Source organism: Lissotriton vulgaris, chromosome 12, assembly GCF_964263255.1.
Source record: "Lissotriton vulgaris chromosome 12, aLisVul1.2, whole genome shotgun sequence".
In the NCBI taxonomy this organism is placed as follows: Eukaryota; Metazoa; Chordata; class Amphibia; order Caudata; family Salamandridae; genus Lissotriton; species Lissotriton vulgaris.
The window spans coordinates 64,031,368-64,054,004 of NC_141700.1; the positions used below are offsets into that span (position 1 = coordinate 64,031,368).

The window sequence follows — 22,637 nt, forward strand, 5'->3', positions numbered from 1 at the left end:
GGGGGAGAGCTAAAAAATGAATAGGAAATGAAAACAACATTTTGGAACTATAACCCACATATGTAAAGTGAACCAATCTCTAAGTGTTTCCAGTAATGCTAGGGAGGGTGGTGCAAATGGAGAGAAAGGATTTGCACAAAATCAAACAGTTTGGTCAGGGTTGGATGCCAGGAACAGAGTACTCGTTTTCTGGCTCCACAGCTAACAATTTAGTCACTAGACCTCATTTTCTCTTTCAAAAAGAAAGAAATAAAGTCATGGTGTGACAGAAAGAATTATAGAAATGGTGGAAGATGGGAGATGAAGGAAAGGAGTAGAGAGCGAGAAGGAGAAAAGGAGACAGAAGGAGACAGAAGTGGGTAAGTGACACAAGTGTTTGACAAATTGATTCCACACATGGAAGTATTATAGCGCTTGAGAAATTGTGGGCATTTAGGAAGGAGCTATAAACTGCTGCTGACTGAGGCCCACAGAACAGTGCCATTTTCATCATGTTGGGTGCAAGCTGGTGTGGTTAGTGCCCTGATGGGTTTGAGGGTTTTTAGTACCAAATACAGCACCAAAGCTGAGCTTCTCTGCTCAACGTGATCCCAAAGCAATAGGAGACATTGGCTGTTTTAAGAGAAAAACCTACTTAACCAGAGGGAACTGACCTAAGACTGCCAACTCAGTACACACCAGGCTGACTACAAAGCCCAACATGGGAGGAGAATCTTGAGTCAGAACCAAAGACTTAGGTGCAAATGGAATTTGTTATATGCCTCAAGGCGCTTGAACAGGCAGCCACCTCCACCCTCCACCAGAGCGCCTGACGGGGAATCTCACCGCTGTGCACCGCGATGACGGGCCGGTGATGCTGGGTGAAGCTGGAGAGCCGGGATGAGGAATCCTGGGGCGACGGGCTGTGAAACGGCGACTTGTCCATTTCACTCTTCTTCACCACGGTAGGCGAGATCCCTAAAAGGGGGGACAGACAAAGAGGGCATGAGTTAGGGTGTCTCTGAGCAAGCCAACATCTCTCCAGCCCTCCCAGAGGCTGTGGAAAGTAGATAAGAGGTCGTCTCACTTACAGGGTGGGGCAGAGTCCTCCGTCAGCACAGTGAGGACAGCACAGCACCTCAACATAGACATCAGCACAATACAACACAGTCCATGACACCAAACTATGCATGGACACATCTAGAGGACAGGAGAGGCCTCATCCTTCATGGCGTCCAAGCACAGGAACAACAGGAAAGAGCAGGAAGGGGGAAGGGGGACGTGACCAGATGGTTGGTGGAGGTTGGGTTGGGGCAGAATACTCCACAGTAGCAGAAGTTTTCAGAATCATCAGCCAACTTACAAAGTATGCATACCTAACACCCAAGGGGGCATCAACATACTTCACCGACACTGGTGCACATGCAAGGAATTAAAGCAGGGCTACAATACTTGTACAAGAGGGTAAAACCAGGAAACAAAGGAAGTCCTATCGGGAAGTTACAACAGGTCAAGACCCGGTGCAGATCACAGCCCAAGAGGCAGCAAGATCTGCAGGACTAGGCCGCACTCCAGAGTTACTGTGCTTAGAGAGTTGAAAGTTATACCATGAGTGAGATTAGGCATGCACTCTCATCAGAGATGTCCAACGTTGGTGTTTGAGGGCACGAGGCATGCCACATTTTCAGGATAACCAAATAGGATACAAATGCATACAGGGAACATAAACAGAACTCATTTACAGTGCACAGCTGTTTAGAAAACCTGGCATGGAGTCGTGCTTGCTGGACCTACGTTGGACACCTTCGCTCCTGAGGACGTAGGAGTGGGGAGAGGAGACATCTAGGCTCAGCCATACCACATATCAAGGTCCCATGTTCTGAAGAGCTAAAGGCTTATTTCAGCCAATGAGCGTCGTGCTGGGTAGTTCAGGGGTCACCAATGATCAGGCGAGTTCTATTCCAAGATTCTAATGCCTTGTGAATATTGCAGAATATTTAGCTAGCTACACTTTGAATTAAGTCACTTTTAATTTCACTTTTTTTGCACTAGAAGTATGGCTCTTCGAGTCCCAGAGGGCATGGAGCTTCTGGTAAAGAGAGACTGGGTGAGGTGGCCCGTGTGACTTGTGGACAGGTATGCCTGGCAAGAGGGTGGTTGGGCACTGTGAAATTAATGCATCAAGTAGAAATTGAGGGGTTTCCTAATGAATAAAGAAGGAAAAGACATAAGCTTTTGGGGGGTGGAGGGGGGAAACATCCTTTACAATGGAACCGTTACAACTCGGTACCGTTACAACGCAGGATTTACAACGAAAGTCGTTACAACGACTTTCGCTGGAGGGCGGTCTAGGATAGAGGATAGTTTAATTTACTATCCAACACCTTCCCTACTATCCACGGGGACTGGAGTTGGAATAGTAAATTAAACTATTCACTATCCAGCGCCCCCCCCAACGCAAGTCGTTGTAACGACTTGCGTTGTAAACATGTGTCGTAAAGGTACGCGTTGTAACGGTACGCGTTGTATCGTCATACATCCGTGGAGGGGATTAATGGCAGGTAGTGGAAGAATTAATTACAAGGGTGGGCGAGAGGGAGAAAAGCAAGCGACTATAACAAACATGGTCGAGAGGCCAAACTCTTGACTACAGATTTTGTGGACTGGCATTCGAATCCTGGCCTCTCCATGTGAGCACATTGGGTGTTCCTCGGAAAATCAATTGATTGCCCAGTGTCCTCTTCTCCTAATCCATACAGACTCAGAGAATGGAGAAAATTGACAAGTGCAGGAACCAAGAGTGCCACAAAAACTGGCCATTTATAGATAGGCCTATGCAAGATATGGCTGCAGGGCGTGTCCACGTCAGAGGAAGTGACATCAAGGAGGGTCAGATTGGGGGGTTTGAATGACTGACATTAGAGTGGACAGAAGCCGTGTCCACAAAGAGTCATTTCTGCTTCTTACTGGCTGAGACTGTAGGACTAACGTGAAGAATGTGAGCGCACAAATCATATGCCCCATAGTTATTTGAGAGGGTTTTAGATGCAGCTAAAGGCCAGCCTAACACAGGTGAGACATTTGACATGCCTTAATCTAGCACAAACCCACATGTCGATAAGGGTCAGCTTTTGTGAAGGTAGGGATTTGATGAAGGGATCAGAATTGGGGCAAAATTAACATTATTTTAAAAAGGAACAACAGGACATTGGGCACTGGCAGCACTGGACTCCATACGTGTGGCCTAGATGGTTCGATACATTATATATACAAGATTAGTGTGCTTGAAGAATGTTGTGTAGGATTCATACATCTTTCTTAAGTAAAGTAATTCTGAGAGAGAATTTCTCTCAAATCATTAAAGTGGGGTGATATTGCAAACTTTAATTTTTGACCCAATATAAGGTGAATTATAACCAAAACGTTTAAAAAGTGCAGGTTGAGATTTTGTACTCCAATTTATTATATGCCACTTTAAAAATAAGTGCATGCTAATATCTGTTTATAATATGGCACCTATGATAACAAACACTCTTTCTTTTAGGAAATCAACAGCAAACCAACATGTTTCAAATGTGTTTCCACAACACAAATCGAATTTGGCACCTTAATGGCAACGATTGCGGTAGATATAAAATCACTGACTAAAAGTGGATTCACAGGTTGGGACCATATCCCCTTTGGTATGAACAAAGACGATGAATTGTTGATATTTTTGGTTAATTTGGGTAGATGCATCTTAGGAAAATGTTATTATTCCATTTTAATGTTCTAACAATTCCCTCCTTCAAGGGACATTTGCACAATTTCAACTGTTGTTTTCCTTGGCTCTGATACAATTTAGTAAAATATTTTAAACTGAGAATTGCTGAACATCCTGCTGTTTCAGCATTTCTGATTGGTGTCCTCGATCAACTGGAAGATGTGTCTGAGATTAGACCTTTTTGACTGGCTACTAGGTGCACAGCATCCCCCACAGAGCCCAGTAGGTCTAAAGAGTAAACAAAAACAAGGACTATGATGCGTCCACTTGCGTCATTTTGTAGGCATGTGCAACAAGCATGTGTGACGTGGCCCCTTTTTTCATTTTATTTACCAACCGAAGTTGGATCAGTAAATAAAAGATAAAACAATTGTTTTTTTGTTTTTTTTAAGGGCAAGGGTGGAGAATTAACATTGAGTGTGTTGATGGGGAAGGAAGAATATGGGGGTTGGGGGTGAAGCAACACGAGGACAGAATCAACACGGAAAACCATGGCTGGAAGCCAACCGAGGGCGTGGATGGGGAAAGCAATACGGAGGGCTGGTGAAAGCAATAAGGAGAAAGAGAAGAAAGTAGAACTTTTGAGTGGAAGTATATGGGCGAGAAAGCAACACGTGGGGAGAAGTACACAAGGGCGCACACAACATGGAGGGGAGTGGTGGAGAAGTACATTAGCAAGAGAGGGCAATATGAAACATGGAGGGGAAAGAACTGGACACTATTGATTCAGCTGAAAAACACATACACTCTCATGGAGAGCTTAACCAAAAAAAAAAAAATAGCACTTGAAAAGCGAGCAGTGAAAAAACATCAGAGAAGAGTTCATGCTCCGGGGGTGGGACAAACACAAGAACAGGAAGTAAAGTCCACACAAGCTGACGAAAAAAAAGCAAACAAATGAGATTGACGATAAAACCAACCCATGATAAGCAATAGGTGGGCTCTAAGCCCACTGTAAGCAAGAAACAGGTCTTTTCACCTACCAGACAGCTTCCGCTGCCTGGTAGGCGAGCCCTCAAAAAGGAAACAGATTTCACCAATTCACACCTGCAAGAAAATGTTCACCTAGTACCAGGCATAATTCATGATATCTCATTTGGTTGTGACACCCTTCAGTGCAGGGGTGTTGGTGAAAGTGGTGGTTTGTTCAGTACTGATACTGATTGTCAGGTGGGGGGTGCATTCAGACATTCGGGGTTCAGACCACCTGAGGCACAGGGGGGCAGTGGTGTGCACTGACAGCACACGAGGACAGGGTTGGCATGCAGAGAGACCTGAAGATTGTAATAATAAACGTCAAAACGTTATGAAAAACAAATTGCACAGCCTGACATTCTGTGGGTTTAGGAGAAAGACAGGATAAAAGTGAAAAAGTATAAGGTTTTTTTTTTTTCAATGTTTTATATAGCACTTGCTTGACCTGTAGCTATCAGAGCGCTTTACATACACACTGTAAAAACAGAATAAAATGGCATTACATAGTAGGAAGGCAGTAAGGAAGCAAAACAGAGATAAAAAAATACAACATGAAAAATAAGTAAACACTATTTGTTTGGGGATGAAAGCCCAAAAGTATATGTATATATATGGTGAGCTGTCGGGATAAAGGCGGGCAGTAAACACACCATGCCACAGATGATGGTGATATGGCTTTTAGCATCTGAAAACAAATGTACAACCACAGGGAGAGAGCCCTCCCTGAGGGTCAGGGAAGAGACAGACGTGTGTTTTATTTCAGTGCAAGGTAGAGAGAACGCAGCCTCTTGATACGAGTCCAGCTGAAAGCACACATTGTTCTCAGGCATTAAATGATGAAGCAAGGAAGGCGGGGGGGGGGGGGGGGGGGGGGACGGAGGAGGAAGAGAGATGGAGGGAGAAAAAAACGAGAAGTGTGGGGGGGCTGGAGGACGAAGGGAACATCTAAGACTGGAGGGGGTGAGAGAGGGGGTAGAGAGGGTAGAACAGCGGGAGGAGGGGAAGGACAAACTACAGAGGAGTGGGGAGACAGAGCAGGTGGAGGGAGGGGGGGCAACCACAAAGGGAGCGAAGGAGGAGAGAGGAGGAAGCAGGAGAGCTAATGTAGGAGTAAGAAAGAGGGGTGCAGAGGAGCCCGAGAGTGGCAAGGGCGTGAGAGGGGAGACAGAAGAGTGAGACGGAGGGGTCGAGGGTGCGAGAAAGATGGACCGGGCGGAGTCACAACATGACATAGAGGGAGGGAAAGCGAGAAGTGATGAAAGAGAGAGGGGAGGTGAACGAGCGTTAAGGGAGAGCTGCGTGTGTGTGTGTGTGTGTGAGGGGCGGGGGGGGGGGGGGGGGTGACGGAGGGTCGAGCTTCGCCAGAGGTGGAGCGGGTGAGCACTCCAGGGAGTGGGGTCTTAGAGGCCCTGTCGATAATGGACCGATGGAGCAAGGGGCGTGAGTGGGTTCGAGGCGTGAGCTAGGGTGGAGGCCCCTGGGCGGGGAGTGGGGACCCCCGGAGCTTGGAGAAGGGGACACGGCGGCAGGGCCAGGCAGGGTGGACCCGGGAGCAGCCCTGGCACCAGCTCTGGCACGTGGAGGTGTCGGACGCAGGAGGAAGCCGAGGGGCCGTGTGCCGAGGAGCACAGGGCATGCGAGGTGAGCCGGGCTGGCCCCGCGCCACGGGAGTCAACAGTCCTGCTGTAAAGCGGCCCCGCCTGGCAGAGGCAGCCGGAGCCGCGCCAGGGAGCACACATGGCGTCCGCACACACACAGGCGGGCGCACGCACCTTAGCGCTCGTGCCACACACGCACTTGCTCGCACGGAGACGTGCACAAGGAGGTGATTTTAGTGGGCGGGCGTCCCTTCTGATATTTTTCCTGCTATTTCTACAAACAGAAAAATGACTGTAGATTTTTCTTCTATGAAGAATCCAATTGTGTGTGGGATTTTCCTTCAGCTATTTTTATTTTTTTGATGTTTAGAAAACGTGGCCACTTGTCAGTTCTGTGGGCGCTATCTAGTGCTTATTTAAGCACACGTATAAACTGCTTAATTTGGAAGGTATTTAGGCGATCTATGGAGTTGGCAAAGGTGTCAAAATCTCATAAATTTGGCAAATAGCACGCCCCACCTCTCCAAGTGCTGGTCCCCAGGTATGCACTTTTACTGCCCCTGACCCGCCCAGCCGCAGTCTGACCTTGAGACAGGATGGTGAACCCGCCCCCACAGTCACTCTCCACCAAGATGCTTTGGGCTTCACTGAGTGAGGGTCGTGTGCAAGGATGTAGCTACCTACCATTGGTGCGGAAGGTGCAGTGGCACCTGGGCCGATTGAACCTGATAAGGGCTGTAGATATCTACCCCAGCAGCAGTCACAGTGGCCATTTTCCTTGCACCAGGGCCCGTGGCTCTCGGGACGCTACCGGACGTGCAAGGTCCCTCCCATCACCCCTTAGACAGCAGCACTCGATTTACCAGCTCATGGCTTTTTCTTGGACGTCCCAGAACCCCCCCCCCCGTCCTCGAAATCTTTCGGACGTTCAAAGTCTCGTCAGACTGAACAGAACCGGTGGCCTCTGCAATCTAGACTTTTTGTCGGGACCAGTTCGGGCTGGACTGTTCCCATGAGGCACAGGGTCAAGACTGATTTGCATATGGCTGGGTCCTAACTGGAATGGCATGGCGAGCAAAAAACCGATGGATTTAGGCCCAGATCTCTGTACTGGGGTGAATGTAAGACATTGTTCTGTATTCTGTCCATCAATTGTTCTTTTTGCAGGGGCCAAGATTTACAGCACCGTCTCTCCTGACATTAAAATCACGCAGCCAGTTTTTCCCAAAAGAGATCGAACATTACAATGCAGGAACTGTCAAAAACTCACCCTCTTCCCAGCGTTGGATCAAAGCATTAGCAGAACTTGTCAAAGTTCACACAAGTTTAGAGGGAAGCAGCTGCACCAGTCAGAATGGCTCGTACCCACAGGTAAAGCCATGCCCCCAGTAAAGCCCTGTGATGCCCAAAGGGCAAGTCAGTCGCCAGAGTCATCGTCTCCCAAGGGGGCCTGCGACGACCAAAACTAGAGGCAGTCGGCAAGCACTGATGCACCCAGCTCGGCCCTGCGATGCCCAAAGACAGCCGTCACCTGGTATCATTGTCCCCATTAGAAAAGGGAGAGTCAGTCACCTGCTGCAGTTGCCACGTGACACGGGCACCCTTCCTGCCCAGTGGCGTGGGTTCCCTAGCAGGCCACGCGACACAGGCACCCTTCCTGCCCAGTGGCATGGGTTCCCTAGCAGGCCACGCAACACAGGCACCCTTCCTGCCCAGTGGCATGGGTTCCCTAGCAGGCCACGTGACACAGGCACCCTTCCTGCCCAGTGGCATGGGTTCCCTAGCAGGCCACGCAACACAGGCACCCTTCCTGCCCAGTGGCATGGGTTCCCTAGCAGGCCACGCGACACAGGCACCCTTCCTGCCCATTGGCATGGTTTCCCTAGCAGGCCACGTGACACGCGCACCCATCCTGCCCAGTGGCATGGGTTCCCTAGCAGGCCACGTGACACGCGCACCCTTCCTGCCCAGTGGCATGGTTTCCATAGCAGGCCACGTGACACGGGCACCCTTCCTGCCCAGTGGCATGATTTCCCTAGCAGGCCACGTGACACGCGCACCCTTCCTGCCCAGTGGCATGATTTCCCTAGCAGGCCACGTGACACGCGCACCCTTCCTGCCCAGTGGCATGGTTTCCATAGCAGGCCACGTGACACGCGCACCCTTCCTGCCCAGTGGCATGATTTCCCTAGCGGGCCACGTGACACGCGCACCCTTCCTGCCCAGTGGCATTATTTCCCTAGCAGGCCACGTGACACGCGCACCCTTCCTGCCCAGTGGCATGGGTTCCCTAGCAGGCCACGTGACACGGGCACCCATCCTGCCCAGTGGCATGGGTTCCCTAGCAGGCCACGCAACACAGGCACCCTTCCTGCCCAGTGGCATGGGTTCCCTAGCAAGCCACGCGACACAGGCACCCTTCCTGCCCATTGGCATGGTTTCCCTAGCAGGCCACGTGACACGCGCACCCATCCTGCCCAGTGGCATGGGTTCCCTAGCAGGCCACGCAACACAGGCACCCTTCCTGCCCAGTGGCATGGGTTCCCTAGCAAGCCACGCGACACAGGCACCCTTCCTGCCCATTGGCATGGGTTCCCTAGCAGGCCACGTGACACGCGCACCCATCCTGCCCAGTGGCATGGGTTCCCTAGCAGGCCACGCAACACAGGCACCCTTCCTGCCCAGTGGCATGGGTTCCCTAGCAGGCCACGCAACACAGGCACCCTTCCTGCCCAGTGGCATGGGTTCCCTAGCAGGCCACGCAACACAGGCACCCTTCCTGCCCAGTGGCATGGGTTCCCTAGCAGGCCACGCAACACAGGCACCCTTCCTGCCCAGTGGCATGGGTTCCCTAGCAAGCCACGCGACACAGGCACCCTTCCTGCCCAGTGGCATGGGTTCCCTAGCAGGCCACGCGACACAGGCACCCTTCCTGCCCAATGGCATGGGTTCCCTAGCAGGCCACGCAACACAGGCACCCTTCCTGCCCAGTGGCATGGGTTCCCTAGCAGGCCACGCAACACAGGCACCCTTCCTGCCCAGTGGCATGGGTTCCCTAGCAGGCCACGTGACACAGGCACCCTTCCTGCCCAGTGGCATGGGTTCCCTAGCAGGCCACGTGACACAGGCACCCTTCCTGCCCAGTGGCATGGTTTCCCTAGCAGGCCACGAGACACGCGCACCCTTCCTGCCCAGTGGCATGGTTTCCCTAGCAGGCCACGTGACACGCGCACCCATCCTGCCCAGTGGCATGGGTTCCCTAGCAGGCCACGTGACACGCGCACCCTTCCTGCCCAGTGGCATGGTTTCCATAGCAGGCCACGTGACACGCGCACCCTTCCTGCCCAGTGGCATGATTTCCCTAGCAGGCCACGTGACACGCGCACCCTTCCTGCCCAGTGGCATGGTTTCCCTGGCAGGCCACGTGACACGCGCACCCTTCCTGCCCAGTGGCATGGGTTCCCTAGCAGGCCACGTGACACAGGCACCCTTCCTGCCCAGTGGCATGGTTTCCCTAGCAGGCCACGTGACACGCGCACCCTTCCTGCCCAGTGGCATGGGTTCCCTAGCAGGCCACGTGACACAGGCACCCTTCCTGCCCAGTGGCATGGGTTCCCTAGCAGGCCACGTGACACAGGCACCCTTCCTGCCCAGTGGCATGGTTTCCCTAGCAGGCCACGTGACACGTGCACCCTTCCTGCCCAGTGGCATGGTTTCCCTAGTAGGCCACGTGACACGCGCACCCTTCCTGCCCAGTGGCATGGGTTCCCTAGCAGGCCTCGCAACACAGGCACCCTTCCTGCCCAGTGGCATGGGTTCCCTAGCAGGCCACGCAACACAGGCACCCTTCCTGCCCAGTGGCATGGGTTCCCTAGCAGGCCACGTGACACAGGCACCCTTCCTGCCCAGTGGCATGGTTTCCTTAGCAGGCCACGTGACACGCGCACCCTTCCTGCCCAGTGGCATGGTTTCCCTAGCAGGCCACGTGACATGCGCACCCTTCCTGCCCAGTGGCATGGGTTCCCTAGCAGGCCACGCAACACAGGCACCCTTCCTGCCCAGTGGCATGGGTTCCCTAGCAGGCCACGCAACACAGGCACCCTTCCTGCCCAGTGGCATGGGTTCCCTAGCAGGCCACGTGACACAGGCACCCTTCCTGCCCAGTGGCATGGTTTCCCTAGCAGGCCACGTGACACGCGCACCCTTCCTGCCCAGTGGCATGGTTTCCCTACCAGGCCACGTGACACGCGCACCCTTCCTGCCCAGTGGCATGCCTGGTGCCATGGGCATCTTTCCTGTGACAATAAACTGTCTCTGGGTGACCAGGGAACAGTGGCACCCATTGATCGGGTTTTATTAATATGCAGGGCCCATGGCCCTTAACTCTCCCCCCTCACCTGTGTCTCTAAAGGGTGGGGAGCGACAGGGAATTGCCTTATACTCGGTCAGTCGGAGCATGGGTGCATCAGGTGCAGTGTCACCGGGGCCCAGGCTCCCAAAGGGGGGATTGAACTCTGAATATTGCTGTATTATACCTGGTAAGTGCCATCAGTCGGAGCACGGGTACCACAGGTGCAGTGGCACCGGGCCCAGATCCCTGAGGGGGGCATAGAACCCTGAATATTGCTGTATTATATTTGGTAAGTGCCATCAGCAAGGAGGCAGGTACCACCGGCGCCACAGGTGCAGTGGCACCAGGGCCCAGATCCCTGAGGAGCCCATTGAACCCTGAATATTACGCTATTATATCTGGTTCAGGCCAGCCATCATCGCACATTTGTATCGACCCTATAGACAGCTTCCTTTACCTTCCAGTGGCATGATTTCCCTAGCAGGCCACGTGACACGCGCACCCTTCCTGCCCAGTGGCATGGTTTCCCTGGCAGGCCACGTGACACGCGCACCCTTCCTGCCCAGTGGCATGGGTTCCCTAGCAGGCCACGTGACACAGGCACCCTTCCTGCCCAGTGGCATGGTTTCCCTAGCAGGCCACGTGACACGCGCACCCTTCCTGCCCAGTGGCATGGGTTCCCTAGCAGGCCACGTGACACAGGCACCCTTCCTGCCCAGTGGCATGGGTTCCCTAGCAGGCCACGTGACACAGGCACCCTTCCTGCCCAGTGGCATGGTTTCCCTAGCAGGCCACGTGACACGTGCACCCTTCCTGCCCAGTGGCATGGTTTCCCTAGTAGGCCACGTGACACGCGCACCCTTCCTGCCCAGTGGCATGGGTTCCCTAGCAGGCCTCGCAACACAGGCACCCTTCCTGCCCAGTGGCATGGGTTCCCTAGCAGGCCACGCAACACAGGCACCCTTCCTGCCCAGTGGCATGGGTTCCCTAGCAGGCCACGTGACACAGGCACCCTTCCTGCCCAGTGGCATGGTTTCCTTAGCAGGCCACGTGACACGCGCACCCTTCCTGCCCAGTGGCATGGTTTCCCTAGCAGGCCACGTGACATGCGCACCCTTCCTGCCCAGTGGCATGGGTTCCCTAGCAGGCCACGCAACACAGGCACCCTTCCTGCCCAGTGGCATGGGTTCCCTAGCAGGCCACGCAACACAGGCACCCTTCCTGCCCAGTGGCATGGGTTCCCTAGCAGGCCACGTGACACAGGCACCCTTCCTGCCCAGTGGCATGGTTTCCCTAGCAGGCCACGTGACACGCGCACCCTTCCTGCCCAGTGGCATGGTTTCCCTACCAGGCCACGTGACACGCGCACCCTTCCTGCCCAGTGGCATGCCTGGTGCCATGGGCATCTTTCCTGTGACAATAAACTGTCTCTGGGTGACCAGGGAACAGTGGCACCCATTGATCGGGTTTTATTAATATGCAGGGCCCATGGCCCTTAACTCTCCCCCCTCACCTGTGTCTCTAAAGGGTGGGGAGCGACAGGGAATTGCCTTATACTCGGTCAGTCGGAGCATGGGTGCATCAGGTGCAGTGTCACCGGGGCCCAGGCTCCCAAAGGGGGGATTGAACTCTGAATATTGCTGTATTATACCTGGTAAGTGCCATCAGTCGGAGCACGGGTACCACAGGTGCAGTGGCACCGGGCCCAGATCCCTGAGGGGGGCATAGAACCCTGAATATTGCTGTATTATATTTGGTAAGTGCCATCAGCAAGGAGGCAGGTACCACCGGCGCCACAGGTGCAGTGGCACCAGGGCCCAGATCCCTGAGGAGCCCATTGAACCCTGAATATTACGCTATTATATCTGGTTCAGGCCAGCCATCATCGCACATTTGTATCGACCCTATAGACAGCTTCCTTTAAAATTATCCTACAGTGAATGCTGCTCGATTTTTGTCTGAATATCTCAACATAAAAAAGAGTCCATCGAACTGGGTGCCTCCTATTAAAGGGGTAAATAATTCTATTTTTCATATTTCTGCGCCTCCCATAAAGCTCATATCCTCTACCCGCTGTAAAGCGCTTTGACGTACACCTGACGTGTCCACGCTGGAATTTCCATTTGTAGTCCATATTTGCTAACATATAAAAAATCTTATTTTGTTTCTCAATTGTAGCGCACTCAAACATCCAACCGTTATGGTCCGCATTTAATAACAACGATAATCAATTAGTTAATCAATCTTTGACATTTAATTAAACAAGAGCTCTCAAGTTTCCCAGTTTGCTTTGCGAGTAGCTTATTACCAACTCACCAATAAACCTTTATGGGTTCCGGAATAGTGTGCTACATGCCAAAAAAGCACTTCAACAGCCCATCAGGGGGAACAAATTCTCTCTCTCTCTCTCTCTCTCTCTCTCTCTCTCTCTCTCTCTCTCTCTCTCTCTCTCTCTCTCTCTCTATACATATATATATATATATATATATATATATATATATATATATATATATATATATATATATGCAAACCTCTGTCCCTTTTCTATCCCTCTGCTTCCCTTCTCAATCCAAATAACCGACTCATACCCGCCACTCAAATTACTTTCATATTTCACTATACTAATTCACCACTAATCCTTTATGGGTTCCGGAGTGGTGTGCTACTTGCCAAAAACAGCGATTCAACACCCCATTAGGGGTAATAAGCGCTATATAAATGCAAACCTTGTTCCCTCTTCTATCCCTCCGCTATCCCTATCCCTCCGCTATCCTTCTCAATCCAAATAACTGACTAACCTATCCACCGCTCAAATTACTTTCATCTTTCATTATACTAATTCAACACTAATACTTCTTGGGCTCTGGAGTAGCGTGCTACTCGCCGAAAAAGCGCTTTGACGCCTCGTCAGGGGCAGCGCGCGCCATATAAATGCAATTACAATACAATACAATCATGGCCAGGTGTTTGTTTTGCTTGGCGGTAGTTCTGATTTTATAATGAAACAAAATAACTACTATTCCCAGAATGCAAAGAAAAGACACCTGAACTGAAAGAGCTACCTAGGAATGAATCTGGAACCCCCAGAGCTCTGTTAAACGTCCCCCCTCCCGCCACCAGGCCCCTCCACGGTTCAGTCAGTTAACTATAATAAGTGCCCGCTCACACGCCCTCTCAAGGCCAAAACTGCCCCTCTCCCCCGCCCCACCCCCATCCCTTGAAACAAAATAATTAACTTTTGTATTTAGACTGAGCGTTTGATTGGGAGGGGAGGGGGTGTCAAGGAGAGATTAATTTGCACGACAAAAGGGGAAAACTAAAGGAATTTATACGAGAAAGGAGATTAGAGGGAAATGGAGAAGGGGGGTAGCACCCCTCCCCTCCCAATGCCGACCCCCACCCGGCTCAGCCCTACCCAGCCTGCCAAGGCGGGGGAAACCACGACTTAATTAGCCTAAAGAGTCGGCGGCCCTCCCCACGACTTTTTGGGCCTTAATGAAGAGCTAATTAGGGCTGTCTAGACAGGAAGAGAAAGGCAAGAACAAGTTAAAAGGACGCTTTTCTCCAAGATCGGCCGGCAGCTGCGGGATGCGGCGGGCCGGGGAGGGGAAGGGGTTAATGGAAAGGGGGGAAAAACACCTGTACCAGAACCGAAAGAGTTAATGCAGATATTGTGATAGACACGTGTATTCTTTGCATTACCCAAACACGCGTCATCAGTAGAAGTCTTTCGGCCTTATATCATAATATACCGGCCCAGTGTGTGTGAAGGAACCCCCTCCCCCCCCCCCCCCACGCCCCCGAGCTGACAGTCACAGAAGACACACAGGCCCAGAGTGCGTGAGGGAACCCCCTCCCAGAGCTGACAATCATAGAAGACACACAGGCCCAGAGTGCGTGAGGGAACCCCCTCCCAGAGCTGACAGTCACAGAAGACACGCAGGCCCAGAGTGCGTGTGGGAACCCCCTCCCAGAGCTGACAATCATTAAAGACACACAGGCCCAGAGTGCGTGAGGGAACCCCCTCCCAGAGCTGACAATCATAGAAGACACACAGGCCCAGAGTGCGTGAGGGAACACCCTCCTAGAGCTGACAGTCACAGAAGACACACAGGCCCAGAGTGCGTGAGGGAACCCCCTCCCAGAGCTGACAATCATAGAAGACACACAGGCCCAGAGTGCGTGAGGGAACCCCCTCCCAGAGCTGACAATCATAGAAGACACACAGGCCCAGAGTGCGTGAGGGAACCCCCTCCCAGAGCTGACAATCATAGAAGACACACAGGCCCAGAGTGCGTGAGGGAACCCCCTCCCAGAGCTGACAGTCACAGAAGACACACAGGCCCAGAGTGCGTGAGGGAACCCCCTCCCAGAGCTGACAATCATTAAAGACACACAGGCCCAGAGTGCGTGAGGGAACCCCCTCCCAGAGCTGACAATCATAGAAGACACACAGGCCCAGAGTGCGTGAGGGAACACCCTCCTAGAGCTGACAGTCACAGAAGACACACAGGCCCAGAGTGCGTGAGGGAACCCCCTCCCAGAGCTGACAATCATAGAAGACACACAGGCCCAGAGTGCGTGAGGGAACCCCCTCCCAGAGCTGACAACCATAGAAGACACACAGGCCCAGAGTGCGTGAGGGAACCCCCTCCCAGAGCTGACAGTCACAGAAGACACACAGGCCGAGAGTGCGTGAGGGAACCCCCTCCTAGAGCTGGCAATCACAGAAGATAGCTGACCGGTTCTGCGAAGGAGGCACAACAGGTCCCACGCTGATGCTGGCCAGAAATCCTGGCCACACTTTTGCCACTTCAATAACCTTGGAGCCAAAACAAGCCTTGAAAGCGTGATCTTGAGAAGGGAATCCCCCCTCTCACAGTTAGATACACTTTAGGGCGTGTAGACACATAGACTACACTACACAACCCCTATTTTAACCCACACATATTTTATTGTCCTGAAGAAAGCCAGATTAGTATAAGGCACTGGCTGAAACATGTTGACACTCTAAGGACGTAGGAGGTCGTAACCCGCCTCTAACGTCCCACAGCCTTATTTTTTAACCGCTGACGGAGGCCCTTTTAATAAAGTATCCTCACCCCAGGGACCATCCGCCAAGCCGTTTTAACTTCACATACCTAAACACCCTACACCGCACACACAGTGACATACCTGCTCCGCTGTAATCAGGCGTCGAAGCACACCCGGGACACGCTAGGTGTCACTGGGTGGGCCCGATGATGAAGCATGCCACCAACTAGGTTGGTGGGTGAGGGCTTTCTAATGACACCCAACAGGTGCCACTGCCACTTGGCAAAACGATACTGAGTCGCTATGTAATTAATAATGTTAATGTCAGATTAACCCTATCTCTAGCTAGTCTCTTTTTGATATCCAATCACAGAAGATACACAGGCCCAGAGTGCGTGAGAGGGAGACCCCCCCTCCCAGAGCTGACAGTCACAGAAGACACACAGGCCCAGAGTGTGTGAGGGAGCCCCCTCCTAGAGCTGACAATCACAGAAGACACACAGGCCCAGAGTGCGTGAGAGGGAGACCCCCCCTACCCAGAACCGACAGTCACAGATGACACACAGGCCCAGAGTGTGTGAGGGAGCCCCCTCCTAGAGCTGACAATCACAGAAGACACACAGGCCCAGAGTGCGTGAGAGGGAGACCCCCTCTACCCAGAACTGACAGTCACAGATGACACACAGGCCCAGAGTGTGTGAGGGAGCCCCCTCCTAGAGCTGACAATCACAGAAGACACACAGGCCCAGAGTGCGTGAGAGGGAGACCCCCCTGCCCAGAGCTTGCAGCCAGAGAAGTCCTACAGGCCCAGAGTGCGTGAGGGACCCCCTCATAGAACTGACAATCACAGAAGACACACAGGCCCAGAGTGCGTGAGGGAACCCCCTCCTAGAGCTGACAGTCAGAGAAGACACACAGGCCCAGAGTGCGTGAGAGGAAGACCCCCCCTACCCAGAACTGACAGTCACAGAAGACACACAGGCCCAGAGTGCGTCAGTGAGCCCCCTCCTAGAGCTGACAATCACAGAAGACACACAGGCCCAGAGTGCGTGAGAGGGAGACCCCCCTGCCCAGAGCTGACAATCACAGATGACACACAGGGCCAGAGTGCGTGAGGGAACCCCCTCCTAGAGCTGACAATCACAGAAGACACACAGGCCCAGAGTGCGTGAGAGGGAGACCCCCCTATCCAGAGCTGGCAATCACAGAAGACACACAGGCCAAGAGTGCGTGAGAGGGAGACCCCCTACCCAGAGCTAACAATCACAGAAGACACACAGGCCCAGAGTGCGTGAGGGAACCCCCTCATAGAGCTGACAGTCACAGAAGACACACTGGCCCAGAGTGTGTGAGGGAACCCACTCATAGAGCTGACAGTCACAGAAGACACACAGGCCCAGAGTGCGTGAGAGGGAGACCCCCCTGCCCAGACCTGACAATCACAGAAGACACACAGGGCCAGAGTGTGTGAGGGAACCCCCTCCCAGAGCTGACAATCACAGAAGACACACAGGCCCAGAGTGCGTGAGAGGGAGACCCCCTGCCCAGAGCTGACAATCACAGAAGACACACAGGCCCAGAGTGCGTGAGGGAACCCCCTCATAGAGCTGACAGTCGCAGAAGACACACTGGCCCAGAGTGCGTGAGGGAACCCACTCATAGAGCTGACAGTCAGAGAAGACACACAGGCCCAGAGTGCGTGAGGGAACCCCCTCCTAGAGCTGACAATCACAGAAGACACACAGGCCCGGAGTGCGTGAGAGGGAGACCCCCCCTACCCAGAACTGACAGTCACAGAAGACACACAGGCCCAGAGTGCGTGAGAGGGAGACCCCCTAACCAGAGCTTGCAGCCAGAGAAGTCCTACAGGCCCAGTGTGTGTGAGGCTGGTCCCCTCCCAGAGGTCACAGTCACAGAAGTGATACAGGCCCAGTTTCTGTGACGCCCCCTCCCAGGGCTTACAGTCAGAATCCAGACAGGCCCAGAGTGTGTGAGGGAGAGAGAGCCCAGCAGAGCTTACAGTCACAGGCGTCAGAGAGGAACAGTGTGTGTGAGGGTGTCTGGAGAGCTTACTGAAAGAGTGACCACACAAGCCCGTGTGTGAGAGCCGACCCCTCTTGACGACCTATCTTAAGAGGTCTTACCAAGCTGTATGTGGCGTAACACCAGACAGGTCTGCTCAGAAGACAAGATATCCTGGCCCTAGCGGTGAGAGGGGAGCCATGACGAGTGTGTGTGTGATATGTTGCCTCAACCTTCACATCACACCCCATCAGCAAAGCAGTGATTGCCAAGTCACGCAGCCCAAATCTGGTACCACCGGGAGCGACCGTACACATCCGAATAAATAAATATAATATAAATATAATATAAATATAATATAAATAAATAAAACGAATTTCGTCGCGTGCACTGCATCACCAAATGCGATGCAGTGTGCACAACAAAATTCGTTTTATTTCTTTATATGTTTACTTACCTGTTAAGGTCCGTAATCCATACATTACTACCCCCCACCCTGCCCCTCCCCCTCCCCACATCACCGGCCGGCAGGTACTCTCAATACCGGCCACGGCTGACAACTTTATCATGTTATTAAAAAACAGGCCCTTTCTACGGGCACGTGAGGGTCCCCCGGCAGCGATACCCTTAAAACACGTCATGGAGGCAGCAGGGATAATGGGGACCTCCTGACGGGCCTGTCGTGGCAGGAGGACAGCAGTTCAACCATGTCCTATACGGCTTACACACACAAGTTACACACACATTTGTGTCCTCATGTAATGCAACTGGTGCTATGTAAAGCGCTCCGATACCCGATTGGGGTTAAGTTCGCGCTTTATAAAACTCTGTAAAATAAAAAAATAAAAAGGAATAAAATGAAAATAAAAAGTGAAAGGCTTAGAGGTAAAAGAGAGAGTGCCTAGAAATTATTAACAATAGACACCCAAGCGCAGGGCTACGTGAGAGCATGAGTCCTCTACAATGTTCACAAGGCGCACCGGCGAAGGTGGAAGCCAGGCACCCCTGGTTCCTGTTTCATGACATGAAACAGGAAACCATCTAATAATTTTTTATACTAATGAATTATTTATATGATTGAAGATATGCATATGTTAAAATGTTATAAATCTTTTTATCTTTTGAGTATAATTATGTACCAATTTTACTGAATATCATGTTATTAAATTTGTATCTTTATATGTACAAGCAATAGTGTATTATCATTTCTTTAATGTGGATTGAGCCACTTTTCATGTGCTAGTTGGTTCCAATAATTTGCCTGGGTATTTTACTCACACTTGCATGTTGCGTTTACTGCACCGCCTTTATCCCAACAGCTATATATATATATATATATATATACTTTTGAGCTTTAATCTCCAAACAAATAGTGTTTACTTATTTCTCATGTTGTATATTTTTATCTCTGTTTTCCTTCCTTACTGCCTTCCTACTGTGTAATGCACTTTCCTTCTGTTTTTACAGTGTTTATGTAAAGCACTTCCATACCTACGGGTCAGGCTAGCGCCTTATAAAACTTAAAAAAACAAAAAACTTCATGGGAGGAAGTCAGCTTCCTCCTCAAAAGACTTCCTGCCTAGGTGACCCGGAAGTGCCCTCACCGCCCCAGTTGTACAGTTGTACGTACCTCCCTCCATGTCCTCGGTCCAGTTTCGACTGCTTGTGGGAGAGCTGGGGGAGGTGTAGTATTCACCACCCGGACTCGTGTCAATGTCGTCTTCCATGGAGCCGGACTTGTGTCGTTTACTCCTGAAAGACAACAAACAAGTTCAACCAATCAGAATCACATCGAGCAAGCTAAGAAATGGACTAAATGAAACACTCAAACAACACCTGTGGGGAACAACACGCTTGCAACCACCAATATTATAGGACAAAGCACCGGGGTCTCAAGTCAACAATGGTCAGAGTAACTCATCACACGACAATAGTACTCAGGATTGAGAACAGTCAAAATGACACTGCAGAAAAAAGCAGATACCAGGAACCACAAAATAACTGCTGTCAAAATTGAACACCAGAAAATAACAGCTGTCATGGTTTATAATCCCACATCAATCATACAATAACAGTTGTAACTACACTGCAGAGCACAGCAAATACATGGAACCAAAAAACAAGAAGATTCAGAATTGAACTACACAGTTCAGCAGCTTTCAGGAACCACAAGACAATAACTGACAAAGTTACAGTAGAAAAAAGCAGCAACTGAAAACCATAAGTCCACAACAGTCACAATTACACGGTAGAGAACATCAGAGACTGGAAACCACCAGACAAGTCAGAATTTAACCTCAGAACGATTCTGCAACCAAGAACTACAAGAAGATAACAATCAAAATAATACTGCAGAGAATAGAAGCTATTGAGAGCCACAACAATCCCAGAACAGTCAAAATCACACTGCAGAGAACAGCAGAGACTGGAACCCACCAGACAAGTCAGAATTTAACCTCAGAACAATTCTGCAACCAAGAACTACAAGAAGATACTAATCAAAATAATACTGCAGAGAATAGAAGCTATTGAGAGCCACAACAATCCCAGAACAGTCAAAATCACACTGCAGAGAACAGCAGAGACTGGAACCCACCAGACAAGTCAGAATTTAACCTCAGAACAATTCTGCAACCAAGAACTACAAGAAGATACTAATCAAAATAATACTGCAGAGAATAGAAGTTATTGAGAGCCACAACAATCTCAGAACAGTCACAATTACACAGCAGAGAACAGCAGCGACTGGAAACCACAAGACGAGGCCGAATATAACCTCAGAACAAATCAGCAACAGAGAACAACAAGACAAAAACAATCAAAATTATACTGCAGACAAAGCAGCGTGAGAGACACATTCACACGACAGTCAAAATTACAATGTAGAAAACAGCTGCTGAAAACAATCTCAAGGTAATAACAGTCAGAATGACATTTCAAACAAATGATAGAATTACACCACGAACATTAGAAAGTGTCAGGGACTGCAAGCCAACAAGGCAACTGCAATCAGGATTCAAATGCAGTCATTAGAAAATAGAGATTCCTCAAAGTAACAACAGTTGGACACCCTCTGCAATGAAAAGCAACAAAAGAGATTCACATTAAAGCAACTATCAGAATTACACTGCAGAACATGGCAGGAATCTAGGCCACAACAAATATTCATTAAATGTCAGAGTAACACTGCAAAGAACAACAAATACTGGGAAATCATAAGCCAACTTCACTCAGTATTACACCCCCAAAATAACAGCCAATATAATCACAGGACATCAACATTCAGCATTACATTTCAGAAAATTGCAGCGGCCAAGAGTTGTCGCAAGTAACAATCAGAATGTTACGGTAGAGCAAAGTAGCTGCCAGGGATCACACACCCCTGTCAAAACACTGCAGAAAACAAAACACCAACTTTCATGGATCACAATACAGCAACATTCACAGCATAACTGTGAAGAAAACAGCTCTGAGGGGGGAAACATGGCAGACACCACCAGAAAGAAGTGTGTAGTAATTACACTGCAAAAAGCAGCAGCTGTTAGAAACAAGAAGCCAACTACAGTGCAGAAAAAATGCATTAATCTGAAATCGTAAGCAGAGGGAACCAGAAAGACAGTGCACAAAGGGGCATCCACGACCAATCACTAGTCAAGAACAATCAAAATCACACCTTAGAAAAACAAAGCTATTGAGAATCACGAGTTCACGACAAACACAATCATACTGCAAATAACAGAAACTAATGTGGAAGAATAACACTGGAAGAAGTCCAAGTTGCTAGAAATCAGAAGCCAACAAGAGAAAGATTTATACTGCAGAAAAAGGTTTCTAGGTGGAACAATAAGCCAAGAACAGCCAGAATTACATTGGATGTAAAGACAACCATGAGCAATCACAAACCGAGAATAGTTAGGTATTGGGAACCATGAACCAACAACATTCCCAATTACACTGCTTAAAACCCCAGCTAATAAGGAAAAGAAGCCACATACAGTCAGAAGCACATTTGAAACTAAGAACAGCCAGAGTTACACTGCAAAAAAATGTAACTATGATCAAACATAAGCCATGAACATTCAGAACTGCACTGAAGCAACAAGAGCTGGTGGGACTCGTGATCAGCCATCAACATTCACAGTTAAACTGCAGAACACAGATAATGGGGGAAACGCGTTCAGTAAGAAATACCCTACAAAATGTAGCAGGGGTTGGAAAGCGCAAACCGACAACAGTCACAGACACCATGCACAATGAAGTATCTGTATGGAAGCAGAAGGCAAGACTGTGCAAACTGGCACCGCCAATCACAAGCCTCAGACCAGCAGCATGACTCTACAGGAAGTAATGGCTGCCACAACACCCAAGCCAACAACAGTTGGACTTGCACCCAAGAAAACAGTAGTTATTGGTTGTCAGAAGTCAACAATATTCACAGACAACCGGCAAGCATCAAAGGCTGCTGGGGGGGAAGAACCACATACAGTCTGAATTAAACCGCAAAGAGCAGCAGCTGGTGGAAAGCACAAGCTAGCAACAGTCAAAGTTACACGGTAGAAAAGGGTGTCTTAGGAACCACAAGCCAAGGACAGTCAGATAGTACTGTAGGAAACAAAGCTACTGGGAGACACAAACCAATAACAGTCAGAATGAAACAAACACATTGTGTCTATTGGGGTTCAGTCGAATTTGTCCTCAGAAAAACTGTTGCCAACATGGTCTAGAACTTCAGAATCACACCACAAAACCAACAGATATCATAATTAGGCCACACCAACAACAGTCGGAGCTACACAGCACTAACTGCTATCTGACTGACTTACCTAGAACATGTAAATAGCTACCACTTACCCACACTGGGTTTCTAGGTGCTTTTGAGGAACACACACAAACAACAGAACTTCACAGCAGAATT

At 50.5% G+C, this 22,637-nt stretch overlaps 1 protein-coding gene across 6 annotated transcripts in view; it reads right to left on the reverse strand.

Annotated features, from left to right (window-relative positions):
• NFIC (nuclear factor I C) overlaps positions 1–22,637 on the reverse strand; it is a 407,618-nt gene that overhangs the window by 48,775 nt on the left and 336,206 nt on the right. For all 6 annotated transcript variants that reach the window (XM_086947141.1, XM_086947137.1, XM_086947138.1 and 3 more), the window contains 2 exons: positions 19,353–19,474; positions 826–957 (listed from right to left, as the gene is read on the reverse strand). In XM_086947141.1, the coding sequence (XP_086803267.1) occupies positions 826–957; positions 19,353–19,474 (254 nt within the window). The remainder of the gene's footprint in view (positions 1–825; positions 958–19,352; positions 19,475–22,637) is intronic.